The 16,495-nt window shown below is 45.1% G+C and overlaps 6 protein-coding genes across 8 annotated transcripts; 3 read left to right on the plus strand and 3 right to left on the minus strand.

The window, feature by feature from the left end:
- The first annotated feature begins 381 nt into the window (after window positions 1–381).
- On the plus strand, window positions 382–2,819 carry LOC6732087 (protein FAM92A). 2 transcript variants are annotated; one of them, XM_039298626.2, is made up of 6 exons: window positions 382–632; window positions 684–843; window positions 899–1,039; window positions 1,100–1,570; window positions 1,634–1,861; window positions 2,364–2,819. In XM_039298626.2, exons 1-6 carry the CDS (start codon window positions 493–495, stop codon window positions 2,421–2,423), a joined length of 1,200 nt encoding a protein of 399 aa, XP_039154560.1. In that variant the 5' UTR covers window positions 382–492; the 3' UTR covers window positions 2,424–2,819. The 2 variants fall into 2 exon arrangements, with proteins under 2 accessions (XP_039154560.1, XP_016024764.1); XM_016180036.3 differs by lacking the exon at window positions 2,364–2,819 and having other exon boundaries at window positions 385–632; window positions 1,634–2,004.
- LOC6732088 (heat shock factor-binding protein 1) lies at window positions 2,443–3,265 on the minus strand. The gene is made up of 2 exons (XM_002079184.4): window positions 3,019–3,265; window positions 2,443–2,937 (listed from the first exon to the last, which is right to left on the minus strand). The coding sequence occupies exons 1-2, from the start codon at window positions 3,115–3,117 to the stop codon at window positions 2,776–2,778; spliced, it is 261 nt and encodes an 86-aa protein (XP_002079220.1). The 5' UTR covers window positions 3,118–3,265; the 3' UTR covers window positions 2,443–2,775.
- Window positions 3,266–3,356: 91 nt separating this feature from the next.
- On the plus strand, window positions 3,357–5,439 carry LOC6732089 (probable tRNA (guanine(26)-N(2))-dimethyltransferase). The gene is made up of 4 exons (XM_002079185.4): window positions 3,357–3,500; window positions 3,557–4,011; window positions 4,075–5,154; window positions 5,212–5,439. The coding sequence occupies exons 1-4, from the start codon at window positions 3,474–3,476 to the stop codon at window positions 5,384–5,386; spliced, it is 1,737 nt and encodes a 578-aa protein (XP_002079221.1). The 5' UTR covers window positions 3,357–3,473; the 3' UTR covers window positions 5,387–5,439.
- LOC6732090 (protein C1orf194) lies at window positions 5,240–6,316 on the minus strand. The gene is made up of 3 exons (XM_002079186.4): window positions 6,146–6,316; window positions 5,677–6,092; window positions 5,240–5,605 (listed from the first exon to the last, which is right to left on the minus strand). The coding sequence occupies exons 1-3, from the start codon at window positions 6,184–6,186 to the stop codon at window positions 5,484–5,486; spliced, it is 579 nt and encodes a 192-aa protein (XP_002079222.1). The 5' UTR covers window positions 6,187–6,316; the 3' UTR covers window positions 5,240–5,483.
- A 939-nt stretch (window positions 6,317–7,255) lies between these two features.
- On the minus strand, window positions 7,256–9,389 carry LOC6732092 (serine/arginine-rich splicing factor 2). Its single transcript, XM_016178360.3, has 4 exons — window positions 9,157–9,389; window positions 8,901–9,031; window positions 7,668–8,082; window positions 7,256–7,579 (listed from the first exon to the last, which is right to left on the minus strand). The coding sequence occupies exons 1-3, from the start codon at window positions 9,232–9,234 to the stop codon at window positions 7,704–7,706; spliced, it is 588 nt and encodes a 195-aa protein (XP_016024765.1). The 5' UTR covers window positions 9,235–9,389; the 3' UTR covers window positions 7,256–7,579; window positions 7,668–7,703.
- Window positions 9,390–9,799: 410 nt separating this feature from the next.
- LOC6732093 (eukaryotic peptide chain release factor GTP-binding subunit ERF3A) lies at window positions 9,800–15,959 on the plus strand. Of its 2 annotated transcripts, none has more exons than XM_002079189.3 (7): window positions 9,800–10,800; window positions 13,144–13,329; window positions 13,403–14,172; window positions 14,233–14,319; window positions 14,383–14,559; window positions 14,625–14,793; window positions 14,854–15,959. In XM_002079189.3, exons 1-7 carry the CDS (start codon window positions 10,374–10,376, stop codon window positions 14,895–14,897), a joined length of 1,860 nt encoding a protein of 619 aa, XP_002079225.1. In that variant the 5' UTR covers window positions 9,800–10,373; the 3' UTR covers window positions 14,898–15,959. The 2 variants fall into 2 exon arrangements, with proteins under 2 accessions (XP_002079225.1, XP_016024766.1); XM_016180037.3 differs by lacking the exon at window positions 9,800–10,800 and adding an exon at window positions 12,194–12,275.
- The last annotated feature ends 536 nt before the right edge of the window (window positions 15,960–16,495 follow it).

Raw genomic sequence — 16,495 nt, forward strand, 5'->3', positions numbered from 1 at the left:
TATAGTATATTTTACATTTTTTTTCATATATACTTACTATATATTTCTTTTTAAATGTGCAACCTCTTAATTAGTCATAAATCTTTCCAATTTAAATTTAGACACCGCATGATAGACAGACACACTCACAGATTATAACAAAACGTGCTCTTGACCTTGACACTGTTGGAATAAAAAAACATTTTTAAAAATGAAGTACCCATATTCAGATATTTATTTTAGGATTGAATATTTTTAGAATTTTTTAAATTTCCTTGATAAACATTATTCTTGCGCCATCTATGTACTTGCGAAAGAAGCTGATACTAGCGCCATCTAGCAGCAGTACGTTATTAACATTTCTGTTAGTTTTACAGATCTGGAAATATGCTGCCTGTTTGAACGAGAGTTGCCAGATGAATTTTAACGTTGCCTTGGTAACGGTTTTCACTTGATTTTATTGTCAAAAGAAAATAAAAACAAATATAAAGGACTAAGCAAGACAAAATAATAATGTTTCGTCGTGGAAAACTATCCTTTCTAAACACCAAAGATGACCGAGTTAAAATAATTAACGAGCGCATAAACATAACAGAAAGGCATCTAATGGAGATGTGCTCTTCGTTTGCTTTGGTAACTCGGAAAATGGCCAAGTGAGTTTGGTAAATAAATAAAACTGAATGGATAATCATAAGCCCTTGCAGATATCGAGACTCCTTTGATGAGTTGGCCAAGAGTGTGAAGAGCTATGGCGACGACGAGGAAATCAACGAGAGTCTCTGTCAGGGACTGAAGAGCTTCACCAATGCGGTCACCATAATGGGTGATTATATGGACATCAATGTACACCGATTGGAACACAAGGTGAGTTATCCTTTTTGACTCTGCATTCATATATTATATTATGATATTGGCCTAGATTGTCAACGAGTTGGCGCAATTCGAGCAGCTTTGCAAGTCCACAAGGGACAATCTTCGACTGGCTGTCATAGCGCGGGATAAGGAGGTACTACGTCAGCGCCAGATGCTTGAACTCAAGTCCAAGTTTTCTGCAAACAATGTGGGTATTCAGAAGAATATTTTCTTAATAATAATATATAATTCCCAAAACTTACCCTAGAGTGCCGCCGATTCGGAGTTGTTTAAGGCCAAAATGGAGGTGCAGCGCACAAACAAGGAGATAGACGACATTATTGGCAACTTCGAGCAGCGGAAGTTGCGCGACTTGAAGCAGATAATCAGCGATTTTATACTGATCTCCATGAACCAGCACACCAAGGCATTGGAGATTCTCAGTGCAAGCTACTATGATATTGGAACCATTGATGAGCGCGACGATTTTCTAGAGTTTCAGAAACTCATGAAGACCAAGGAAGAGCCGGCTTCCAGGAAAGCTGCGCTCAAAAAGGGACTGCGCTCCCAGTCGATGGATAGCTTGGAGCACGAGCACCTGGTCAGTCCGCTCAAGAGGCGCCAGAAGTTGTCCAGGAGCAATAAGAATCTGGCAGGAGCCGGAATCAATCATGGAAGTAAGACAGAACCCGAAGATGAAACCGACGAGCAGGATGAAGAGGATGATGATGAAGATGAGGTAAGATTTGGCATGATTTTGGAATGGTCCCTTTAGAATAACTCTATTTTTGTTTCTTCCAAGGAAACCGAGCAAAGTGGCGATGAGGAAGAGGAATCTGGAACGGCAACGGATGACGAGAGGGAGTCCACGCAGCCGGTCAACCAGGTCACTCCGCGGGAGAATGTTTTTGGGGCCAAGATCCGAACTGCCAGCAAGGATTTAGCCACGCCATCGACCAGCGCCAGTGCTCCTTCGAAGCCCAGCAGACAAACGGTCAAACATCCCTTCAAGGCGGTGGCCTCCACCCATGTAAGGCTGCAGAAGCAGTTCCACGTGCCCCAGCACTAGCACTCAAATTATGGCCAGTAGTAGAGTTCCTAGAGCTCACATCAGTATTGCAAACACATTTTGGAATCATAGCAAGAGCTTAAATAAAATTGAATTAGGAACATTAGGAACATGGTTTACGTTATTTGGTTTTTGTAACCCCGCAGTCTCAGAAGCTTCCTCTCATAATGTATTACCACTCATCTCACAATTAAAAAGTTGCCTTGCAAAATCTGATATGTAGAAGCGAACAAATTGAAAATCATTCTGGTTCACAAATCAATGTTGATTTTCCTTTTAAAAGTACGGATTGTTACATAGCACTCCTAGCCATTCAGCGCTGATTTGCATACACTTTTTTTAATGGACACGGGTCACGATTTGCATTATTTGTCCCAGATAAACAAGACTAAATATATGCATATCATAACTAATCAAGCGGAAATGACGCGCTCCTCTTCCCCTTTCCGCCATAAACTTTCAGGTAAGGAAGCACAAATCGGGAACTGGTCGCCTGGTAACCGTTGTTAAATCGAAGTCCTGAACACCCAAATAGCAGGGAATTTACAATTCTCGAATTTTTAATTTATAAATAGAAACTAAACGGCAATAATTCAAAATTATTGGCCATTGCTCAGAAAAGAATTACTTTACTTAAATTATGATGTGCCCCGAGCGGGCGAAACTTAAAACTATGCAATAAATGGATGAGCAAATGTGTTCTTTTTCTTTTCTTTTCTTGGGGAGCAGCTGGGTGCGAAGGAGATTAAATGAATGTGAGAACCTGGAATTGTAAACTTGATACGGGTGACTGGGTGCCAGGTGTTCGATGTATGTATCTAATGGTATTGGGATGCAATTTCCGTATGGGCGTGGCCGGGCCAGCGCTACGGATCTCATTTCTCCGGTCCCTGACCCTCGATCCCGGCCTGGTTCATCAGATCCGCAATGCTCTTCTCCAGATCGTCGATGCGGTTGCCCATGTCATCGATGCGCGTTATTATCTGGTCCGACATTGTCTGGAACTTGTCCTGAACGTTCTGCAACAGATTTTGTACCTGATAACAGGAGGCGGGTTTACTGGGTGCTCATTTGGTGTCTCTATTTGCTGGGTGGCTCCCGGTTCGGGCATTACTCACGTATATGGTCAGCTCCTGCATGTTCTTGGGGTCCGCATTGCTGTTCAGGGAGTAGTTCTGGTCCAGATCGCTGTCCATCTCGTTGCGCAGATCGGTCATTCTGTGGCTTCTTTGTGGCGCTGTATAAAAGTACAAAATTCCTATCGCTTCTAGCTGTTTTGCTTCTGTTTGCGGCTGCGGCTGTTTCACTTCTGCAAATTAATTTCTTTATCAAGCATAGGGGCGGACTTTGGGTTCGATAGTCATTCGATAATCCTGGTGGTGGCACAGTAGCTAGCTCCAAGTTTTATTTTTCAGCCATATTTAATAATAATATAATTTTATTTTATTTTAATCTTTAAATAACTCAAATAAATATTACAAAACCTTTTTATTCAACAACAAATTGGTATATGTTTAGATAGTAGCTTACGTTTTTCAACACTGCCCCACGTGTATTCTCTTAACTCATCGAAATGGAAGTGGACGAGGAAAAGCCGCAGGTTGTTAAAGAAAAACATATTAAATAATCCATATAAGCTAACCATTACCATTTCAGATTATTGCGGAAAATCCCAACGAAAACGTGATACGTGAACGTAATGCAGAGATCGTGTCCGGCGGCAATGTTTTCTATAATCCCGTCCAGGAATTCAATCGAGATCTGAGCATTGCAGCTCTGAATGTTTATCGCCAGAGATTGACCAAGGAGCGGAGCGAAAAGGCGCTCAAAAAGCAGCGGAGGAAGGTCAAGGAACAGGAGGATGAGAAGACCACTCCCGTTCCCGAGCATCCACCTGTTTATGAGGCCGGTACTCGCTATGAGGATGGACTGCGGATCCTGGAGGCCCTGGCAGCCACCGGTTTGCGTAGCATCCGTTACGCGCAGGAAATCGCCGGGGTACGCCAGATCGTGGCCAACGATCTTTCCCGTCAGGCAGTGGCCTCGATCAACACCAACATCCGGCACAACAAGGTGGAGGAGCTGATCGAGCCCAGTCACTCGGATGCCATGTAAGTTCATAATAAAGCTATTAGCACACGGTATAAAATGGGGCATTCCAATATATCGTACAGGACCCTCATGTATCTTTCGACGCAACCCGAGAAGCGATTTGATGCAGTTGACTTGGATCCGTACGGGTGCCCTAATCGCTTCTTGGATGGCGCTATGCAGTGCCTAGTGGACGGCGGCCTGCTGCTGGTGACAGCCACCGACATGGCCGTGCTTGCCGGAAATGCTCCGGAAGCTTGCTATGTAAAATACGGATCGGTTCCGCTGCGCATGAAGTGCTGTCACGAGATGGCATTGCGCATTCTGCTGCATTGCATCGAGAGCCATGCGAACAGGTACGGCAAGTACATCGAACCACTATTGAGCATATCAGCGGACTTCTACATCCGGATATTTGTGCGAGTGTACGTCGGCCAGGCCCAGTGCAAGATGTCGATGAGCAAGCAGTCTTGGATATATCAATGCACCGGATGTGAAACCTTTACGCTGCAGCCCTTGGGCATAACCAAGCCAAATCCCACGGCGGGTAATCCCCAGCAGCTGAAGTTCGGAATTCCCACTGGTCCGGCGGTCAACTCGCAGTGCGAGCATTGCGGTCACAGGCATCATCTGGGTGGACCCATCTGGTCGGCTCCGATTCATAACCCCGAGTTCGTGCAGGACCTGTTAACGGCGGTTCAGGAGACCACCTTGCAATCGCTGGGAACCCAGAGACGAATCGTTGGAGTTCTTTCCATGGTCCAAGAGGAGCTGCAGGATGTACCCCTTTACTACACGCCGGACAAACTGTGCTGTGTACTCAAGCTGGAAATCGTGCCCATGCTGAAGTTCCGGTCTGCTATTCTCCACGCTGGCTATCGAGTGTCATACTCGCATGCCTCGAAGAATTCGTTGAAAACCAATGCTCCACCAGCGGTGCTATGGGACATTCTGCGCAGCTGGAGCAAGCGACATCCGGTAAATCCCGAAAGGATGATTCCTGGGACTCCACTGACGGCCATACTTTCGAAAGAATGCACTGCTGTCTACGAGTTCGATGAACTCCATCCGGAGGCGAACCCGAAGAGCCGCAAATCGGCATTATCGCGCTTCCAAGAGAATCCAACTCCACATTGGGGACCTGGAACCAGAGCCACTATCATGTAAGCTAAGTAATCGGGCCACCCACTTTCGCATACTAAATTCCCATCCAATTTCAGGATTGGCGACAACAAACTGCCCAAGAGCTATCGTAACCAGAACAAGAAACAGCGTCACAAAGCGTCGGAGCAGCAGGCGGAGGATGACCAACAGGACACTCCACAAACAGTGGATGAGCATGATGGAGATGTGAAGCATCTGCCCAAGCAGCCCAAGCTCGAGGCGACTGCGTGACGACTGCTTCTGTGTCCCAAATTTATTTCCAATAATGTTTGTAAAACCCAAAACGCAAAATGGTATTCTTTCTGGGAAAGCAAACAGATTTGTGGAACTAATAGCGGAAGAAGTTGCCGTCGGAGGTCTGGCGCGAGAATCCATTGTTCACCAGCTGGTTGTGGACACCGCTGCAAATGAGCTTCACGCTGTGCGGATGAATCTTTTCCTTACAACCGCCTGCAACAATATGATTAGATTCGAAGTGGGTGATAGTTAAAATGCGTCAAGCACTTTAGATTTGATCTTACCTATGCGAAGTGGATGACCCAATACGTCCTCCTGCTTGCGCCGAATGAAGCGCGTGTTGCGCAACACCCGAAATGATTTGAGTTGGGAACCAATTTCCTTGGCCGACCCAGGAGCCGACCAGCTACTTACGGCGCGGCACGTCTCCCGCTGCATCACGTAGTCCACCTTGTCCGGAAATGCTTCACGGGTGTGATCGTACCGTGACTGCAGCGAGAAGTCCAGCGTATCCTTCGGGATGTTCGGATTGGCACGGTACCGCTTGCTCGAGCGCACCGAGTTCATCGTTTGATGATAGAAGAGCCGCTGATACGGCTCCAGATGGCCATGCCAGGTGCCCGGTTTCAGATGGGCCTCCGGCAGCGGGGGCTCCGGAAAAGAGCACACATAGGTGCCCTCCGTATGCAGTTCGGGCTGCCTGAGAACACACAATTATCATCTTGAGCCAAGTCGGGCACAGCTAAAGCTTACCATGATACATTCTTGATCTGCACAGTATCGTACTGAATCATCTTGGCAAGAGCAACCAATATAATTTAGATGAAAGTGTAAAAGGGTTTCTGAATCGTAGTCAGAAGGACTTGGGGATATGTGATTTTGCCTTCGGTTTCCCGGCAACTGTTTTGTCAATATACCCCACGACTACCATGTTTCTCGGGAGTCAATAGAAACTGAAACATAATAGGTGGGTGGTTCTGGGCATCCGAAGATACCAGATCTTTCTTTTTAATATATATATATATTTTGGCAACTTTTATTGGCCATGTTTTAAAACCCCATTCCAACCCATTAACAACATATGTATGTAGATGGTTAAGTATAATCAAGTAAAACTTTATTGAACCGTTTAATTAGGCTGCAAATTTAAATGGTTAGCTCTTTCACTTACCGAATGCACCAGATCGTTAAGGAATCCCACACCTCGTTCGAGTCAGTCCGCAATCCAGACTCCAGCATCCATCGCATCGTCGATGTGGCCTCTGCTGCAAATGATGACTTTTCGCCTAAACTCAAAAGGGACGCCCACCAAGATACAGGAAAACACCAACAACGCCAACCAGCAACAAATCGCGAGTTGAGACGAGACGAGACGAGGCGAGAGAAGAAGTGACGGGAAACGGGAAACTATGAGTGAATCTGGAGCTTTGGCAGCGCCAGCGTCTAACAGGAAACAGGAAGCTGCTACGGCTACGGCAACTGCAACTGCAGCATCAGCGGCACCAGCAACAGCATCATGCGACAGCAGCAGCATCAGCATCTGCAGCAGCAGCAGCAGCAACAAACAGGAGCCACGCGGTGTCCGCCTACGTGAGGAAGGAGTTGTAGCTTAGATGATGCGCTGCTGCTGATCCTCAATCGCGAGCGATTTAACCACAATCTTATCTGAACCGCAACAACTGCCACACACCATTCGCCTGCATATATATAATAAACGTGTGGGAGAAGCTTGTTAATAAGTTTGTCGTTAAAAGGTACAAAGAACGGAAACGAGCAACACAAACGCAAACAGAGTCCTAGAGCAGTCCTATCACCTCTCATTCTCCTCTTGTCCTGTCTGTCACTTGATATTTAGGTATTCAATTGAAGCCGTGTTAATTTGAGTTTATTTTGTTTTGTTTCTGATTTCTTTCAAGGATTTCTACTACGCTCTAGTATATGAAAGCCTATGTGCAAGAACCGACATCGAGGGATCGCCCAGTTTGCGGGGATCTCACTCGCAACATAATCATGCCTGATCTCTACTTATTTACTCTGCCGAAACTTAAAATAGTTCGCTATAAATAGTTGTGTTAAGTGTAAGATTGTATAATGGTTTGTATACCTGCTGTTCGGGTACAGCATGACACAGATGGAGCCACATATCCGGAACAGGATACGGCATCGGCCCTAGTCAGCGAGTCACATCTGGAATTAAAAGAAATACTAGTTAAAAGAGTCCCTATTTAACAAAGGTATGTAGCTTTTTCTGAAGCGGAACTTGATATGAACTCACCTCGCACTTCCACTAGTTGGAACGTGACGTCGATATCTAGGAGCGACTACGACTACGCGACGCGGCTGGGGCCAGTCCTGCAGATCCGCTTCCGATTCCATTGCGGCTGTCGCCGCGTACTGGACTGCGTGAAAATTTGGATCGGCGCTCCGGCGAGTGGCTACCAGGCGAGCGGGAACGAGAGTAGGATCGGCGACGCGGGCTGCGCGAACGGCGGCGCATTGGGGAGCGAGAACGTGACCGACGACGCCCGCCGGAACCACCGCCTCCTCCTCCTCCACGACGACCACTGGAGCTGCGAGTGGGCGAAGAGGGACGTCCGTAGCGGGCCATCTGTACGCGGAGCTCCCTGCCGTCTAGCATTCGACCATCCATGGCCTCCAGTGCGTCCTCGGCATCACGTTTGTCATAGAAGCTGAAACATTAAACAAATGTTTAATTAGATTCGTGTGTAATTTGCACATCATTTAAATTTAAATCTATATTCAATTGTAGGGCTTACGGTAAGTTGGCTAGCAGGGGTTTGGTAGGCAACTGTTGCAAGTGTACACATTCAATCTAGCATCCTTTTACCAAAGAAAATGTACAGACTGAAAGCTGATACACATTCAAGAGGTGGCAAATAATGCAGGTAGATACTTTAAGGGATAGCAAATATATGGAATAAGTGACCTTGTATCGTTGTGAAATTATTACTTTAAAACTTAATATTTAGATGTAGTATTCTCTGTACGTTGGCTAGTAAAAGTTGAGTAGGCAACGGTTGCAAGTGAACACATTTGTTCTGGCACCATTTTGCTACTGAAAGTGTACAGATTAGCAACTGATACACAATCGATGATAGCAAATAATGCAATTTCTTAATGGAATGAGAGGAATATGTGAGTTTGGACAAGGGGTGTACTTATTATATCAGCTATATTGCAATTGAATTTTAATGAATACCCCGAGACTTATGTAATATGCTTGCATTAACGGATTAATTCAGCGCTAGTTTTCAATGAAACATTATAAAGTAGATAGTAAAAGCGGATATGAGGAGCGGTTGTATAGCATGATATTCGCAGTATACTTTGGGGAAATACATATATTTTACTCCTAGTATGCATGGTTACATTTTAGGTCCCATGATAATTAAAATCCACCGCCGGCAAGTGAAAGTAACTATTTAACAAAAAAAAAACCCGAGACTTTCACAATTTTCCCGGAAGAGTTGACCAAGTGAATGCTTACCGAACAAATGCGAATCCGCGGCTCTCGCGTGTGTAGCGATCCCTGGGTATGTAGATGTCTCCCACCTCGCCGCACCGCTCGAAGACCCGACGCAGATCCTCCGGCGTGGTGCGATATGTGAGATTGTCGACCTGTGGGCATTAGTACACGCGGATTGATTTACATGCCTTTGGAGAGGTTATCTAACCACACAAAGTTGCCAGCCGGCCGCCATTTTGTGGGCGACTTAGTCGCGTTTTACTTTGCAGTTACTTGCCTTAAGCGAGACCATTCCATCGATTCGTGGAGGTGGACGCGCTGCGCCCAGTCCCCCGGCTCCACCACCGTTGCTCATTGTCTATTTGGATATTTGTTTAACCGCTTAAAATGCTAATGCGAATGCTAAGAACGAGCTGAACTCCAGACGATTTTTTCACAACTATTAAAATGGCGTCTGGCACGACGTTAGAGCTGGAACAATGTCGATTATAATTCGATAACATTGATGATGAGTTTAGATATGTATTAAAAACCCAAGGCTCACTACACTTATAAATATTTACAAAACTCGCGTTACACTTCTATTTTACATAATAACTAAATTATTAATTATAAAAACTCACCCAAAGGGAATAAACAATTATTAAAGTTTTATTATATCCATATTTTAAAAGTTGTGCAACACGTCTCAAATAAAACATATACAAGTTGTACACTTTATTTAGCCTTAAAAAATTACATTATTCTGTACAAAGTACATTAAAAATATAATTATTTATGTTTAAAATGTTGAAGAATTTTAAAAATATGAAAAATGTTAGCAAAAATATTTTACAAATATCGTAGTACTTTGATAAAAGAATTTTCTATTTTTACCTAATATTTCGATATTTTTGCATCAAATCAATTAGAGCCCACTGTGCCAGCCAGCACCTATCGATGCAACGATAACACCGCATACAAGTGGCAACCCTGACTTGATGCGTGGCTTAAAACGTGTAAAAATAATAGAAGATTGCTAGTTCCGAGCACTGCATTTAGTGTTCAGGTAGTCGAATCATACCTGCAGATCATCAGGTGGTCACCACTGTCCCAAGCAGGAGATAGTCGTTAAAAGTAACGGGAATTCGAACCGAGTTGGCCAGGCTAGCAAAGCACAAACAACACACACAACACCGAGTCACAACAAAAGTGTAGACCACATTGAGCCGAAAGTCTGGCCTAAACCCCCCACAGTCACCACTCCGGCCAACAACCAACGAGGCGTGCGTGTGTTGGTGGCATTGCTTCTGCCATTCCCAATTTCCATTTCCATTGGCAATCCCAAGAATTCCGAACGACCGCGTGTGTTCTGTGTGAGTGCGGGAGTAGTAAGAAGAAGCAGCTGAAGCAGTTTGAAGAAGGAGGGCGAAAGTGTGTCGTCGCGTGAAAAAAGCGAGAGAGAGATTTTCATCGGAGGAAACCACTGCGGAGGATTACGGACTCACTGCAACGATGGCCGCCCAGGAAAACACGGAGATCAGCACAAAGTTCTCCACGCTGAACGTGAACGCGGTGGAATTTGTGCCCAGTTTCAGTTACAACAGCGTTGTGAATGTAGCTGAGGAGGCGGCGGCAGTAGTGGTTGCAGCGGCTGCGGCCGAGGAGACGGCGGATCCGGGTCCCGCCTCCGGTTCAGCCACGCCAGCCACCACACCCGATTCCGTCGGCAGCGGGGGATCCACAGCGGGAGCAGCTCCACCGCCTTCAACTGCCCAGGGGGCGGGGGCAGCAGCACCCTCAGCACAGCCGCCCACATCATCCTCCAATTCCGCATCGCCAGCGCCGGGTTCGCCAGCCACCACGCCTTCAGCAGGAGCAGCGTCGGCGGCTCCAACGCCCATCGATGGTCTCAACCCCTCGGACAAAATCGCAAACAATGGTAAATAGAGCTGCTAGCTATCAAAATACCCCCTGCCAAATACACATGCCCCACGTCCATTGAACTCGCTTCCTCTGTGACGTCAACAAAGAAGCGTGTTATTGTTGCTACCTGCTGGTCGCAAGACCGTTGGCAGAGACACGCCAGTGGGGAAAGGGCTATGGAAATCCCCTAAGATAGGTTGCATTCACCAGGTTCCGTTTAGGTTATTATCGCTGGCCCAAGCACATAACCTCAATCTGCGTCAGCACTGCCAACGTCGGCGTCGCATGTGTTGCTCGATTTCTATTCGAATTGCGGGAAATATTGTGCCGCTAAACAAATTGCTAATCGCTTTCGGCCTGCGCGCATAAACAGTTCGTCTGGCCAGGTCCCTTTCTTTGGGCGCTTTTCTCGTCGTCGTGTCGCCAGCAGTGGCTCAGCGCAGAGATGCCCAGCAATCACGGCCAGAATCACTAAGCGGGTGTCACCAAATGGTGAAATAACCGCAAATCAGGTCTAGTTGTTTTCTAGAAACCACCTAGTGGTTGGGAATTAATCACGCACTTTGACATCTTGGGATTTGGGATTTGAGAAAACTTTCATTGTAATAGTATTCTAGTATTCTGAATCGTCGTTCAGTATTTTGAGTTTCAAAAATTGGGATATTTAAGAGTTAAACCATGAATAATTTACACGTATATGTTAATGTAAAAAATACTTCCTTTGTGTATGTTTCTAGAAACTTGGTCATAATTTCATTAATGTCACATTTTTCCCTAATTAGAAAACACTTCCTTATTTAGCTTTGTTGATTTCTCGATGTAACGACTTATCACTATCACTTGTTAAACTGTGCCCAATCACGGTGCATCTCTGGTGGCCACTCACCTACTTGCCATTCGCCCGGCGACGTTGACGAGCAGCTGTTCGTTCTGCCATTTTACTGCCGCTTCGCTTTGTGGTGTCGTTTATCTGGCCATTGTCTTGTCCCCTTCTTTCGCACCCACACTCGCAAATGCTTGCCCCCCCAATTCTTGTGTTTTGGACACGTTTACTCTTTTGCCAGCCATTCATTGGAGCCTACGCTGCGCCCAGCTTCGACTGGCGGTGTGGACTGGAATGGAATGGGCATGGGAATGGCAATGGCTCACTCGTCGTTATCGCAGCGACTCCAATGTGGCGACTTTTGTAGTCGCTTGGCCCGAATGGAAGCGCTTAGTGCAGCTCGCCGGCGGTTGAAACCGCTTCGAACTTGATTCCATGGTGTTTGGCTGTGCGGCGCGCTTGCCAAAGCGCCGAAAAAAAATAGCATTTGCTGTTGGCTCTTACACTTTGGCGCGATCGTATCAGCTCGTTACTCCGGCTATATCCACATCCGCTGCTAGTTCTGAAATCCGCTAAGAATTGGGTTGTATGCATCGCAATCATGAGTAAGGGCGCCGGATCTCGCTACATTTACTCCAAAAAGCCATCGTTTTCGCAGTGGAGAAAAAGTTAGTAATCGTGCAGTTGGGATGGGATATCTTCGTTACAGCCCATCTCCAGACGGTCAAATGATCCTCCGACATTTACGGCAAAGGTTCGGGAACACAAGTCTAGACAACCACCATTAACCAAGCACGTTGTCACCAGCACAGCACTCCAATCCAATCCCGCACATGACTCATTCGCCCGGGTGGCTAGAGTCAGTGATTACCAATTAGCATGTGGCCGCCAGGTCAAACACGGCGAATGCATGTGGTAGTAGTTACTGGATTAACACCGATTGCCCGTGAACGAAGTATATAATTAGTGGAGTGATAGCTCAACTTCCCTGAGCTTAAATCATCTGAAGTGCTATAGGTTCCTAACAAGCCAACCTAAATGAAAAAGAAACTATTTGCACAGTTGTTTCATGTGCCAAAATAAATGGAATGGCATTTGCATCACATTTTTCCTTTTGTGCATAAAAGAGACATGTTTGTATTCACTAAATGTCGCTCAAAATACAAAGGTTTCCATATTGTAAAATAGAGAAAGTTAAAGTGAATTGTGCCCCCACCACTAAAGTTTCTTTAAACTATTACGATGATGTGGACAATTCCCGAAAAAAAAAATCCATTGCTTTATTCGGTTTTTAACTGGATTGATCTGGACAAACCGACACACTATTTTGAACAATTTTTAAAATTACTAGTTTTCAAGATTGTCTAATGTAAATAAATTATATATTTGCGCGATAACAATTTTAGTAATAGATAGAAAATAAACAACAAACAATTATATATTCCTCAGCTAGCCATAATATTTCCACCACCAAGCACAGTAGATCCGCCTTGTAAATGTCTCGACTAATAACCACTTGTGTTGTTTTCTGTTTAGAAACCGATCCCGCTGACAGCTGGGATGTGGACGATGCAGTGATCACGCCCGAGGATGAGGAGGTGGAAGATGCTGAGTTCACGGAGGGTGAGGCCACGCCGAAGGTGTCCAAGAAGAAAGTGGTCAAGGTGGAGGAAAATAGGAGCAAGCGTGAGCACGTGAATGTTGTGTTCATTGGCCATGTTGGTGAGTTATCATTACTTATAAACATATGTCCCACCAAAAGCCATTATTGACAAACGTATTTTGCGTTGGGTAGATGCTGGCAAATCAACAATTGGCGGACAGATCATGTCGCTCACAGGCATGGTGGACAAGCGGACACTGGAGAAGTACGAGCGGGAGGCACGTGAGAAGTCGCGTGAGAGTTGGTACTTGTCCTGGGCGCTGGACACCAACCAGGAGGAGCGCGACAAGGGCAAGACCGTCGAGGTGGGACGAGCCTTCTTCGAAACGGACCGAAAGCATTTCACCATCCTCGACGCACCCGGTCACAAGAGCTTCGTGCCTAACATGATCGGTGGAGCGGCGCAGGCCGATCTCGCAGTGCTGGTCATCTCGGCGCGAAAGGGTGAATTCGAGACGGGATTCGATCGCGGTGGCCAGACCCGAGAACATGCCATGTTGGCGAAGACCGCCGGCGTTAAGCATCTGGTCGTGCTGGTCAACAAAATGGATGATCCAACGGTCAATTGGGATCAGACGCGCTACAACGAATGCAAAGACAAGATACTACCATACCTCAAGAAGCTGGGCTTCAACCCGGCCAAGGACCTTACCTTTATGCCTTGCTCGGGCCTCAGCGGATACGGGCTGAAAGACCAAATCCCGGAGACGCTCTGCCCCTGGTACCGGGGACCCGCCTTCATTCCGTTCATCGACGAGCTGCCCTCGCTCAACCGCAAGTCTGACGGGCCTTTCATCATGCCAATTGTGGACAAGTACAAGGATATGGGCACCGTTGTGATGGGCAAGGTTGAGTCCGGAACAGCGCGCAAGGGTCAGAACCTGTTAGTGATGCCAAATAGGGTAAGTTTATACACTTTGCAATCAGCTGGATATATGAAACTAATATTACGATTCACTCAGACGCAAGTGGCGGTGGATCAGTTGTTCTCCGACGACTTCGAAGTCACTTCTGTTGGTCCCGGCGAGAACGTCAAGATCAAGCTGAAAGTGAGTACATATTTCCTTTGTTATATCCTTGGCTTATTTTAATTGATTTTTAAATTTTTTTAGGGTATTGAGGAGGAGGATGTCTCGCCCGGATTTGTTCTCTGCGATGCAGCCAATCCCATAAAGACGGGAAAAATCTTTGATGCTCAGGTCGTAATTTTAGAACACAAATCAATTATCTGTGCGGGTTACTCGGCTGTCATGCACATACACTGTGCAGCCGAAGAAGTCACAGTTAAGGTGAGTTTTAGGTCTATAGTTCCCATACATTAGCCATATACTAAATATGTATTATTTTTCAATAGGCCCTCATCTGTTTGGTCGACAAAAAGTCTGGTGACAAATCAAAAACACGTCCACGGTTCGTTAAGCAGGATCAGGTTGCAATTATGCGAATCGAGTGCTCCGGAATGATTTGCCTTGAACAGTTTAAGCTATTCCCTCAAATGGGCCGTTTTACGCTCAGAGATGAAAGTAAGTCGCTTGATTACTCTCAAACGGGAGCCCCGCCTAATCCGTATTCCTTTCTTTCAGACAAAACCATTGCCATTGGCAAGGTGCTGAAGGTGGTCGAATAAATTGAGCCTAGCTGAATTCGAGCGCCCGCCTTTCATTGCGATTTTTGAGATAGCATTGCAAGCCCGACGAGAGAACACAGCCACAGCCACAACAACAGCAACGCCACGCCACGCTTTCTTCACATTTGACAAATTCACAAAAACAGTACTCAGCTACGCTCGAGCTCTCACTCACATTACTTTCAACCAGCAATAGCAATTGATTATAGAATCCAGATCGATACGGAACGGAACGGAACGGCAATGTAGGCAGGCGAAAAGTTAATTTACAACAAGGACGAGTTCGGAGATAGAAACAGAAATGCATTATATACGAATTATAAACTATATTATGTAAAACTAAGCCGCAAAATCGGAGGAATGCGAAACAAGATGAACTATTTATATATGTATACAAAACAAACCACTCACACGTATATATGCAAAGAGAGAGAGGATGAGTTGAAGAGGAGCTGCATTGATAACTGATTAGGCACTAAAAGTTACTTGGAACGATTTTGTTTGTTGAGCCCCTCTCGCAAGGATATTGAGCACTTGTCGCGTCGTCGTTTTCTTTTGGTTTACTACTTTGTATAAACTGTAAGCATTAAATAGCATACACGTGCATGCCTAAATCGCGCGCAAGACGTGAATTTCTTTAAAATACTAAAACTAAAGCTGCAAGCTACCCAATTTTTGTATATGTAAGCAAAAGTACGATCCCGAGACTCCTTTCCCCATCCAGCTTCCTGTATGCGCCTTTAAATTGCAAATTTGTTAAATACCCCGCGAAATGCATTAAGATATTTCTGCTCTTCTTTTTAAATGATATAATCTATATGCTTTAAGTTAAGTTTAAGCTTAAAGAACATGGAGTAAAGTCTGTAAAAGCAGAACGGAGAAAATTCAACTGTACGGAAACATTTAATTGTTAATCATTTAAAACTATTTGATTTTGCCAATTAAAACACATTTGATTTTGTATAATTTAGTTAATTGAAGAATTCGTGCGAGTTGATCACGAAATCCCATATATGAAAAAATAAAATGCCTTTTGCTACCGAGCAGAAACAAAAACACAAACTATCAAAGGTTTTTATTTAAGTTTACCCCTCTATTGTTTATTTACGTTATTCACTCATTCAAATCCCGGACCAAGGCGGTTTCAAAACCATTCACAAAACCATTTTTCAAAATCTGTCTTCCCCTCTGCCATTGTCGAAAATTCAGTCTTTGTTAAATTGAATGTTGTTGCCGTAACACAGACGCAAGTAAATAAAATAATATCAATTAAGCACGTTGAGCAGTCCCGGAAGTCTAAGTTAATTTAATTAACTGATTAATACTTACATTGCGGACCTAGTAAATGAAGGACTTAAGCCAGCTTTTAACGCTTCTCGCAGCCTCCTACGAATCGAACTCGATTGATAATTAATTAATTATTATTGTAATAATACTAAGTGCGATATAATTGTTGACAACGCGGAAACTCATTCAAAATGTTTCACACAGACACACCCAACACGGACACTCACTCAACCAACAAATCACACGCGGAATCGGAACGGAAGTCGAAAACTACGCCACTGAGGAATAAGAGCGATCGTAATAATAGAAAT

This window comes from Drosophila simulans, chromosome 2L (genome assembly GCF_016746395.2).
Source record: "Drosophila simulans strain w501 chromosome 2L, Prin_Dsim_3.1, whole genome shotgun sequence".
NCBI lineage: Eukaryota > Metazoa > Arthropoda > Insecta > Diptera > Drosophilidae > Drosophila > Drosophila simulans.

Bases quoted from the DNA above. Each gene is read 5' to 3' on its own strand.
- LOC6732087 (XM_039298626.2), top strand. From the start codon at position 493: ATGTTTCGTCGTGGAAAACTATCCTTTCTAAACACCAAAGATGACCGA. The intron at 633-683 runs GTGAGTTTGGTA...AAGCCCTTGCAG, and splicing joins GTAACTCGGAAAATGGCCAA to ATATCGAGACTCCTTTGATG. The intron at 1,862-2,363 runs GTAAGGCTGCAG...ATAAACTTTCAG, and splicing joins AGGCGGTGGCCTCCACCCAT to GTAAGGAAGCACAAATCGGG.
- LOC6732088 (XM_002079184.4), bottom strand. From the start codon at position 3,117: ATGACCGATCTGCGCAACGAGATGGACAGCGATCTGGACCAGAACTAC. The intron at 2,938-3,018 runs GTGAGTAATGCC...TCCTGTTATCAG, and splicing joins TGCAGGAGCTGACCATATAC to GTACAAAATCTGTTGCAGAA.
- LOC6732089 (XM_002079185.4), top strand. From the start codon at position 3,474: ATGGAAGTGGACGAGGAAAAGCCGCAG. The intron at 3,501-3,556 runs GTTGTTAAAGAA...TTACCATTTCAG, and splicing joins TGGACGAGGAAAAGCCGCAG to ATTATTGCGGAAAATCCCAA. The intron at 4,012-4,074 runs GTAAGTTCATAA...TATATCGTACAG, and splicing joins CCCAGTCACTCGGATGCCAT to GACCCTCATGTATCTTTCGA.
- LOC6732090 (XM_002079186.4), bottom strand. From the start codon at position 6,186: ATGATTCAGTACGATACTGTGCAGATCAAGAATGTATCATG. The intron at 6,093-6,145 runs GTAAGCTTTAGC...GTGTGTTCTCAG, and splicing joins CAGATCAAGAATGTATCATG to GCAGCCCGAACTGCATACGG. The intron at 5,606-5,676 runs GTAAGATCAAAT...ATATTGTTGCAG, and splicing joins GGGTCATCCACTTCGCATAG to GCGGTTGTAAGGAAAAGATT.
- LOC6732092 (XM_016178360.3), bottom strand. From the start codon at position 9,234: ATGAGCAACGGTGGTGGAGCCGGGGGACTGGGCGCAGCGCGTCCACCT. The intron at 9,032-9,156 runs GCAAGTAACTGC...TAATGCCCACAG, and splicing joins ATGGAATGGTCTCGCTTAAG to GTCGACAATCTCACATATCG. The intron at 8,083-8,900 runs GTAAGCATTCAC...TTAATGTTTCAG, and splicing joins CGCGGATTCGCATTTGTTCG to CTTCTATGACAAACGTGATG.
- LOC6732093 (XM_002079189.3), top strand. From the start codon at position 10,374: ATGGCCGCCCAGGAAAACACGGAGATCAGCACAAAGTTCTCCACGCTG. The intron at 14,173-14,232 runs GTAAGTTTATAC...CGATTCACTCAG, and splicing joins TGTTAGTGATGCCAAATAGG to ACGCAAGTGGCGGTGGATCA. The intron at 14,560-14,624 runs GTGAGTTTTAGG...ATTTTTCAATAG, and splicing joins CCGAAGAAGTCACAGTTAAG to GCCCTCATCTGTTTGGTCGA.